The sequence below is a fragment of the Mustela lutreola genome, chromosome 14 (assembly GCF_030435805.1).
Source record: "Mustela lutreola isolate mMusLut2 chromosome 14, mMusLut2.pri, whole genome shotgun sequence".
In the NCBI taxonomy this organism is placed as follows: domain Eukaryota; kingdom Metazoa; phylum Chordata; class Mammalia; order Carnivora; family Mustelidae; genus Mustela; species Mustela lutreola.
Genome location: NC_081303.1, coordinates 71,891,395 through 71,902,163, shown reverse-complemented (window position 1 = coordinate 71,902,163; position 10,769 = coordinate 71,891,395). Strand labels below are relative to the sequence as shown.

Sequence of the window (10,769 nt, the reverse complement as noted above, 5' to 3'; positions counted from 1 at the left end):
AATCCTATAAAGACCTGGGCAGCTGTGGGAAATCGTATGGGGATTCTGTGTGCAAAAATTCTGCAATCTATAAAAATGGGTTGACTGCTGGGAGAGGCTTTCGGGAAGGTGCCGCTACTGTGAGCGGGACCCCCAAAGAGAGGGTCTCCAGGGGGGCTTTCTGAGAAGCAGGCCTATGAACCAGGCCCAGAAAGGATTCCATGCTGTCATGGAACCTGGATAAGGGCACCCCCAAGGCAGCTGCTGTGAAGAGGCCAAGCTTGTACTCTTCCAGGCAATGTTTCATAAACATGAGAGGTTCTCTTTTCAGTCCCTCTGCCATTAGGGATCCCAAGTCGCTTGTCAGACACGCACTCTCAATGCACCTTCAGTGGGGACACTTGGGCCATCCTTGAGCAGGAAGAGGATGGTGAGTGGGAAATTTGGATTATCATCATCGTTATTATTATTCTTTTTTAACATCACCCTTTTACGGGCTGTAAGACCTTTGGCAAGCTCTCTTTCTCACTTTCTCGCCAAATAACCCTAAAACCTTACACCTTTCTCACACATCAATCCAATCCCCCCTGCAGAAGGCAACAGCATCAGGAACTAGGAGACACCTCGGCCTGTGTTTAGACAAGCGTTCAAGCTCAGAGCTGAACGCAGGCACCCAACTGTTGACAGAAAATGAGTTCAGCAGCGCAGAAATGAGGAGCGTGAAGGTAAGACACACGTCTCTGCTCAGGCTCCACATGCTCTGATTATCCGGATCTGAGAGAGCCAGCGTTAGGGGGGGCGGTGTGGCTAATACACTTAATTTCAGGAAGGGTCTTCAGGTATCCCCACACTCGTGAATGCAGCCCAGTGCGTGCGTTACCCCACAGAGCGCGTCTCTAACTGCAGGGAAATGCCACTGTCGGGTGTGACAAGTTACTTACTAACATGTGAATATGAGACTCACCACGGAAACGGTTCTAATGTGAGCTTTAATAAAACTGGAAGGAATTTCATGGGTCTCCAAGGCAGGTGAGAATGTTAAAGCAGAGAATTTTTCTTCTGGAATGTCAGGGTCTGTGACTCTTGTCACTGCCCAGAGGAGAAAGTGATGAGTAGGAAGGTAGCTCTGACTGTGTTTCCAGCATGTGCGTGCACCAGCCAACCTCTCTCTCTGTTTCAGAGCTCAGGATCTACCTGACACTCAGGTTGCTCCCTTAACGCCTCCCTTCAAATAGGTGTCATATAGCCCAGGTGCCCACCATCAACACACTGACAGCAACTGCCCACCCTCTTGCTTGTTATTCCCTCCCAGCTCTCCCCCTTCCGGGCAGCACCTGACGCCTCCTCCGGGGCTAATGTCCGAGGTTAGTAGAAGGCATGGGAGCATGACGATGAAAATGAACTTCAAGTCAGGGAAACTCTGAGCTCGTCACTGCAGCCCTACCACCGCGTCCTGCACCTCTTCCTGGGTAAAGAATGAATAACAGGATCTACAAACATTTTTTGAGATGACAAAATACCCAGAAGATGACAGGCCATTTGTCCAACTACCGTAGATCCTAGGCAAGAGGATTTTTGCTAATAGCACGGCGAAGAGCATCCTTGACCTCCTTGTTCCTCAGGGTGTACACCACAGGGTTCAGCAGGGGGGTGATGACCGTGTACGTCACCGAGATCAGCTGATCCTGATCCCTGGTGTTCTCAGACTTGGGTTTGAGGTAGGCAATGGAGGCGCAGCCGTAGTGGACAATGACCACTGTGAGGTGGGAGGCGCAGGTGGCGAAGGCCTTCTTCCGGCCCTGAGCAGAGCTGATCTTGAGAATCGTGGAGATGATGAGGACGTAGGAGATGAAGACCAGCCCCATGGGGACCACAATAACAAATGAGCTGATGATAAAATTAATGATGTCATGTAGAGTGGTATCTGCACAGGAGAGTTTCATAACTGGGAGAATGTCACAGAAATAATGGGCCACTTCTCTGTCACAAAAGGGCAGCCTAAATACAGAGGAAATCTGAACTACGGCCACAAGCAGCCCAATGCTGAGAGCCCCCCATGCGAGCAGGGCACACACCCTCTTGTTCATGAGGACCGTGTACCTCAAGGGGTTGCAGATGGCCACGTAGCGGTCGTACCCCATGGCCGTGAGCAGAAAGCAGTTGTTGATGGCCAAGGTGAGGAAGAAGAACATCTGGGTGGCACAGCCGGCCAAGGAGATGGGTTGGTTAAGACCAGTAAGGCTGCAGAGCATCCACGGTACAATGACCAGGGTGTATACGGTCTCGGAGATGGAGAGCACACTAAGGAAGAAGTACATGGGTGTGTGGAGGTGACGAGTGAGGCTGATAACTGTCACAATGAGGACATTGCCAGCCAGAGTGAAAAGGTACAATGGAAGAAATATCACAAAGAGAATGATCTTGTGTTCTTGGAAACTGGAAAACCCCTGGAGAATGAATTCACTCACTACTGTGTGGTTCTTGCTCTTCATGAATAAACGCTGGGTCTACACAGTGGAGACTCAGGTCTGTCAGTTAGTCAGAACACACCCACGCCCCGCGCCAGCTCGGGACCAGGAGACATGCCCAGCGTGTGGGGTCTCCTGTGCCCTGGGAGAGAAAAGGTAAAAAACGTAATCAGGAAGCAATTGCATGTATGGAAAGTTTTGTACAAAGGCACAGAAGAAGAAACAGGGATGGGACAGGATAGTAGGAAGGACACCCGGGCTAGTCTTAAAAAGGCTTCCTCATGAGCCAGAACATGGGTGTTTGGAGGCAACTAGAGCTAAAGAAATAGAAAATGTATTAGTTTGAGAATTTTCTCATAAATTGCAGTTTCAGATTTTTATTTACCTAAAACAAACTGGCCGACTTCTTCCACTTCATTGAAACCACAATTTTGATCATCTTATAGATCTTACCTTCCAAGTTGCCAAATGGGACAATGCTCTCTGCTCTGAGGGGACATGAGAGTCTGCTTTGTCCCTGTTCTACGCCCCGACATCTCTTCATGAACCCTTTTCACAAATCATTCACCTGCTTCAAACCTGACTGCCCTCCTGACAGTAGTTTTCAACCAGACACATTCTACTTTCTTGGCTACTGGCATTGCCTCCTCTTGCTCAGAGAGCTCTCTCAGGACCAGCAGGGCCCCGTTGATGCATGTCCTCTGCATGTAGATTAATTACTAAGTGTTGGTTCTCCTGCACTGTGTGTATTTTCGTGTTTTCAGCCAGTGCTTGGAAGTGAATTTTCACAGTTGGTCTGACTCACGACTAAACTCTGAGTTCTCTTCTACTTTCTTCATAATAATAAACTGGGTGCCTCTGGGAAAACCAGTTTGCACACCCTCCCTCACTATCTGGGGAATTTCAAAGACCAACAAGCTCTCATTTTAAAAACAGTTTAATAATAACAATAACAATAATGAACAACAAGAATAGTAACTTGTGGCACTTTTTAGTTTATGAAGAGTGTTTATATGTGTTATTTAACAGCACACCAATCCCATCCGTTTGATAACTATCTTCATTTTGTACCCTAAGACACCTAGGGTTTGGTGGCTTGCCCAAAATTAGTAAGTCATACATCCAATCTTCTCATTTTAAGGCTGGTGTGAATTGTCTTTGCCACAACTGCCTGAAGCAGCATGGTGGCTCTGAAACAGAGGAAAAAGAAGACATTTTCCCCCCTGGGTTTTATTGAAGAGAATTAAAGGATTCTCCTCACTCTGGGAATGATATTACATTGGGAAAAAATGTTGGAAAAACTTGAAAACATTTGGGAAACCAGAAAAATTTTACCATGTTGACCTTGATAAGTAAATGCAATATTAGCATATTAGTAACCATAAACATCCATTCTCCTTGGCTTAATACTTCTACTTCTAATTACTTATTTTAAAGAAATAATCAGAGAGATGTATCAGGATATATATATAAAAGAAGCTTTTATGGTATTTATAATAATTAATACCCCAAACAATGTAAATAACTAAGGGAATAATGAATTATAATGTATCTCTATGATGGGAACTATGGAGCTATTAAACATCTAATGTTCTGACATTGAAAAATGTGATGGACAGACAGGTCATAATATTTAAAAATTAAACAGAAAGGAAGAAATAAACAATGAAAGGAAGCCCATGGAATGGTACACACATCATTAGAAACGGGTTGGAAATAAATACACTGAAATGCTAATAATACTCTTTTCTGGATAGTGAATGGAGAATCTTAAATGATTTTTCCTTTTGTCCTCTTTATATAATTCAGATTTTCTTAGTCATTTCTCTTCAAAACATAGAGAAAAATAATTGTTAAATTCTTCTTACAGTGAGACTCAATAACAAGGTTGCAGAGAGGATCAAGGAGAAAAGGTAAACATAGTAGGTCTGAGCTCCCACAGCCAGATCCCTAGGAAATTACCATCAGTTTTAATGGAGGATGGTAACCAGAAAAAGAAAACCTTTCTGAACAGTGCTGGAAGTGGCGTGGCATGTGAGATACTCATCTTGGACTCAGCATTTAGGAGAGCCCCAAAGACACTCAGTGATCAAGACGAACATGATTTTAATGCAATATCTTTTTTAAAAAACAAGTGCAAAATTCCATGATGAACAAGATATTAAAATTTTAAATAGAGACAGGCTCAATTCTGCCTATCGCCACAATGGGATGCAAATTTTGGAATTTCCTTACTGAGGATTTTGAAGAATAGAAAAATATAAAATATGTTCAAAATATAGAGGGAAATGGAGAGCAACATATGTGTTCATTTTCCTTTGATATGTGGTGATAGGCTAGTCTTGAAACAGCTGCTATTTAACTGAGATTCATGATGTGTTACTGAACAAGATAAAACCCCAATCTTATATAACTGGAAAATCAATCCCTACCTCTGCCAAGGGGGATGAGAAGATAAGCAATGATAGAGAAAAAAAAAAAAAAAAGATTAAATTGAGCTCGTGCGTTCCTTTCTGCACTCATCGCCCCCTCAGGAAAACGAGGGCTCACCAAGAGGGCAAAGATCTGATGAATGTTAACACCAGGCTAGTTAGGTCATGACAACAGAAACAAAATGGCAGCCTACTTCTATGGAATCCATGTCACCAAGAAGAAAAATATTTTACACCACTTGCTGTTTTCTTGGATTCTGGATCTTTAGCCAAAAATATCTCTCTACCCTGAAAAAAAAACAGTTAAAATATTTCGTTGTAAAGAAATGATAATGATGTCCTGCTTAGACCTGACAAGCAATCCTGGGCAAGGGGTTAATCTTACTCATTTCATTATTCAAGTCTTTCCAACGAGAAGCAAGCTGGGAAAGCCTATGTGCTTGGTGGTTTGAAGTCCTTTAATATAATGGAGTCGCAGGACCTTAGCAGTAGGAGGTAATTTTAAAAGCAAACATTCCTCAAAAATAGTCCCCCAAATTCTGCTTCAGTCTTTCCAATGATTGGAAATTAATGATCTTACAAGTTAGCATCCCCTTCTTTTTTTTTTTTTTTTTTAATATACCAAGTTTACTTAAAAAATAAAACGAAGATTTTATATTATAAAAATGCTTTCAGGGAAAAACAGCCATCTGTACAAAAGGGTATAAACGGGAAAGTTAGTTTTCTCTTCCTATGCTTTGCATTCTCTGGTCCGGGGGTAAACATGACTCATGTCTTTGTGTCTTTTAAAATTTTCTGTCTAGAAATTTTCTAACTACAATTGTGCATATTTCCATATCATATCAACGTAACACAAATGAAACTGTACATACCAAATCACAACTAGCTTTTTTCACTTACTGATAAATCTTGAATATCCTCGTAACGGTGCAATAGAGCTATATCTTTATGACCAGCAGTGCACACTCCCTCATACAGATCCATATAGATATACTATCATCAACTCTATTGTTGAGTAACCTTAATTCTTAGAAAACATCACTTTCTGTTGACTCAACCTCTGTCTCCCTGTGACTTGCCGCCTCCCCATATTATCCTATTTCCTTTTCAGTTCGGTAGTGGAAGATTATTATCTTGTCCCTGCTATATTTTGTGTCCTTGAATCCGTTACCACAGCAAGATGAGCATGAAGAAATGTAATATTAATGGCATGAGAATCAATACAACCAAAAAATAATGAAAAACTTGGAGGAAAAATACTAAGAATTTAGAAAACACACATTGTATCCCATTTTCACTTACTTCTGCCCACAGCCAGTCACTGTTTCTGACCTTGGCAAAAGGAAGAAGGAATCACTTTCCAGATAGTGATTTTTAAAAGTCATTGAAAGGGCTGAATCTATTCAGAGGAAGCTGGTAAAAACACCTTGTGTTCAAGAGCCATTTACAAGGGAAGCTAAAACCTACAAAGTAAGGAAAATTCAGCTTTCTACAGTATCAGAGAAAACCTCAAATCATTGCTGTATTTCTTGAAGTTGAGATCGGTCCTTGGTTCCTTTGGCTTGAGAAGTAGCCCAGGAAAAAATGCCATCGCTTAAACTCCGGATTTTAGGAGCTTTGTATATTTATTTTCCCCAAGAGAAGGTAATCCCTCATGCCAGTTCTCCTGGGACCATCCTTATGAAAATCCCTCTGGGGTACCAAGAGCTAAGGATGAGAGAACCCTAGGGCTTGTCTCAAGAGCTTCGTTAGGAACTTGGGTAGCCGATGGGGGAGATACTTTTGTTTGTTTCCTCACTGTTGGGGACTTTTAGGGTTTCAGAAATCAATACTGCGTTGGGTTTAGTCTATTAAAACCATGGAAACACTGGACAAGCTTACAAAGAGAAGACCCTAAATTCTAGTCCTTTAGGATCAGAGAACAGAAAACTTCCTGCAACTTATCCAGATCCAATCAGGGTACACAGAGGAGTATGGCCTCCAGGGCTTCTCTTGTCCAGGCTTGGCCCATAGCCAGTCTCCTTAAGGCTTAGTCTAGGTCCCATCGAGGGACACCTGCCTCCCACACTTGGAAAGGCAGAGGCTGCTGTTGGGCCCATTCCTCGTGCTCCCTTTCATTCATTCTTGGATCTTGCTGGAGAGAGAATGGCACAGCCGCTCTGTGCTCTAGTTCCTTTAGTTTCTGGATCAGTGTGGCCATCTCCATCAAGGTTCTCTGGGCACAAGGAAGATGTCTGAGGAGCCATCTCAGCTCTGCGCTGCAAAAGGGGATTGCAGTATGGGTCTTCCACCCAGACTAAGAACTTTCTTGCTAAAACCATTCTGTTTCCTCTTGGCTGAAAACAGTAATATGTGTTCACCGTAGAAAACACAGAAAAAAAAGGGAAAAAAAGATTACATAAATCACTCATGATTTCCAGCTTGGAAATATACCACACACAATTAATACCCACACTATTAATATTTTGGTGACTGATTCTCTAATTGGTTTTCTCTGCATTAAGGTGTGTGTATATGTGTATAAATGGACACACACACCTTAATGCAGAGAAAACCAATCATTAACAGCAAACATGGAATGACGTGTTTCCATGGTTCTTTCTCCTTTCCAATAGTATGAGGTCATACCACACAAACTTCCTTACATCCTGCTCATTTGTCCTCTTAGCCATGTATTGTGATCCTTCCCCACATAAGCATTTGCCTTCCCTCTGGTATGTGTAGTGTGGTGTCAGCGTTCAGATGGTCACTGTGCATTGCGATCGGTTGTGGAATCTTCAAAGGCTCTTGGAGCCCACATCAGGGTCCCTCAACAGTGGTACTGTTGTCCTCAGTGGCCTGATACGTTTTATGGTGTGGTGGGGGGAAGGGTGTCCCTCCTGTTATAAGACAGAGCTCCCCTGGCCTCCACCCTCTAGGTGCCCCAGCATCCTCTCTCCCCCCTGCAGCATATGAGGGGAAACCAAAAATGTCTCTAAGTGTGGTCCATACCTGTTGGGGGGGCGCAAAATGTTCCTCCTTTCAGCATCTGTGGTCTAGAACATTCCACCATCCTCTACCCAATTTTTTTATTTCATGGTCATGTTTAAGAACCAGGTCAAAACCTCACCTTCAGGATATCATTCATGCATCAGGCCATTTCTCTTTCTATGCCCTGTATTTACCAAAAATTGGAAGTCAGTTCTAAAGGCTTAATTAGATGCAAGTTAAACTTATGGAACTATATAAACTATATTGAGATATATATACTATAAACTGCGTTGTACTATATATAAATTATATATATAACTGTGCTAAACTATATACATGCATACACACACACACACACAACTTTGCATGGCATCAGTAGAGTTGTCAGATTTAACATAAAAATATAGGATACCTTGCTAAATTTGAATTTTAAAAGAACAATAAATAATTTTCTAGGGTAAGTATGTCCCCAATATTACATGAAACATACATACTAAAAGTTATTCATTATTTATCTGAAATTCAAGTTTAGCGAGGCATTTTCTCTCTTATCTGGAATCCCAATCAGGAGGTGCACACTGTTTGGTTTTCCCACCCTAAGCAATGCAAAATTGATCAGCGTTCCAGGTAGCAACAGCCTGGTGCTCTATTCAAATTGATCCCATCAATATTTTATCATTTCATCTTTTGATGACTTTTGTCTAAATCAATTTTTTATTAGAAGTTGCAAAGAATGCTTTCCTAATCATGTCCTTTCTCTTACATTTATTCTGTGAAACAGTTTGTGTGCAGAAGTTTCTTTTCATCCCTCGGGGCAGGAGAGTGAGGTAGGACTGAGTAGAGTTGGAATCCAAACTTGGTCTGTCTGATCTGGGTCGAGCGCGTAGTCCCGTCTACCCGGTGGGGGACATTCACTCTCCCCGTGCTGATGATGTGGGACCACACGCCATCATACTCCAGCAAGCCTGTGTCTCACAATCAGCAGAGACGTGAGGTGGCAGGAGGCTAGCACGGGGACAGAGGAGTGGGATCTGCCAATGTTAGCAAACCCACAAGCGATCTTGTAATTAGAAGAAGCAAAAGCTCTAGAAACAAGGGGCCAGTGATGGCATCCGGAGAAGAAGAGGGTGAGGCACATCTGAAGGGCATGCAGTGTTTCTCCGTTTCCTCTCATTCTGGCCACGAAGTCTGACTGACACACTTCAGAATAATCCATGCAGCCAGTATGCGGCCAGCAATGTGCCCTAGAAAATCACATTGCTTGTGGTTTCTGAAAGAACTGGAGTTGCTGCCACAAAGACACTATGAAAGGCAGGGCAGAGGAGACTCTCTCTTCCGTGGCAAGGTGACGTGTGCCCGGGGTGAAGGACATCTACACACCGGAGCCAGGCGGCACAAGGGACTTCATCTTCCCTTGCGTTTGTTGACTTCATTATACTGAATTTCCAGTAAATTAAATGTATAATTAAATACCCCAGGGTTACAGTAGTAGAAAGAGGATTAGAGCCTGGTATCTTGCCCACATTCTGTATAGCTCAGTAGGGCTGGCATAAAAGCAAACACTCGATGATATTACCATAGGAACGAACTGAAGAGTGTGGTCTTCGGTGCCGGTTTTCCGTCGGATGGATGCAGAAACGAGATTTTTGGTTCTCACGAAAGACTGACAGCGGGTGGCCGGGTTGTCTAGCGTGCTCCAAATGCTCTTCAAGAGATTTCTTTCTCGTGTTAGAAAATTGCCTCTGAGGAAGAGAAGGATGGTTTATTAGGTTGCAACATCATCATAGAAATAACCCACGAGTTAATCGATCCTCTAATAAACATGTATGGAAGGGCTGCATGCGCCCTGCACTGTGCTGAGTGCCGGGAGAAACAACGAATCACACACATACTATATGTGACGAGGAACCAGACAGAAAGATGTGACTTTCATAGATCGTGATGCTTTCTTTGATGGGGTAAGAACAGAGTAACAGGGTATTGGTAAGTAATCTTCCGACATGCATTTTAATATACTAAATTGCTTATATCCACCAGGAAGCAAAAGCCACGAAGGTACGCCTGGTGTTGTCTATTTACCATGAAACATGGATGAATTAGCCTTTGGAGTTAGCTAGTGAGTTGCGTGTTGTCTCAGAGACTGGTCAGCTCCCGTGAGTTTGCCGTTGAGCTGTGGGGCTTGCATGGCGAAGACGCGAAGCCTGGACAACGGGGCTACGCCAAGATTTCTAAATGAGCAAGTTCCCTGGCTGGTCTCGGTTCCCCGGCCTGAAAATTCAGGTGCGCTCAGCGCTGCGAACTGCTCTCCGCCTTGAAACGTTCTTCAGCCTGGATTTTGTGACACTTTGATTGTGGTGTTTCTCCCAAACAGAAGCTTGCCGGCCGCCGAGCCAACGGTGCGCACCTGCCCGTCTGTGCTGCAGACCGGACGTCGAGCGTCGCTGAATGTGGTGACTCCCTGAACGCGAGACTGAGCTAGTCAACAGCCCTGTTACGGTTTCAGTATGTGATGGACCCGAGGACTCGAGGGACACCCACTCGCGCGTGGGCACGTCACTCTGACCGACTCCCCCTCTTGCTCTTACCGACGCTAAGTCTCAGCTCCTTTCCTCTCTCATTTCTTCAGCATCTTTCTTCCCACGCTGGACTAGAATGGTTCCTCTCAGGAGCACCGGTTCTTTCAGCCTTTGCTTAGCCTGAATCTTCAGGCCCAACAAACTAACAAGCAAACGGAACTCCTAATTCAGTTCCGTGTCGGCCACCGAAGAACGGCTTAGCAAACCCGCACAGAGCAGGCTCCGGGGCTCGGGCTTCGCACTCTCTAGCACAAGGAGTTTAAATCGATCCTCTCTAAGGTCTTTTCCTATTTTAAAGTTTTACAATGTTCTTCCCGACTTTAGGACTGAGGGTAAAAACAGAC

At 43.7% G+C, this 10,769-nt stretch overlaps 1 protein-coding gene across 1 annotated transcript; it reads right to left on the bottom strand.

Annotated features, from left to right (window-relative positions):
* Positions 1–209: 209 nt before the first annotated feature.
* Positions 210–7,372, bottom strand: LOC131815033 (olfactory receptor 10J1-like). The gene has a single exon (XM_059146623.1). It carries the CDS (start codon positions 2,469–2,471, stop codon positions 1,539–1,541), a length of 933 nt encoding a protein of 310 aa, XP_059002606.1. The 5' UTR covers positions 2,472–7,372; the 3' UTR covers positions 210–1,538.
* Positions 7,373–10,769: the final 3,397 nt, after the last annotated feature.

Bases quoted from the DNA above. Each gene is read 5' to 3' on its own strand.
- LOC131815033 (XM_059146623.1), bottom strand. From the start codon at position 2,471: ATGAAGAGCAAGAACCACACAGTAGTGAGTGAATTCATTCTCCAGGGG.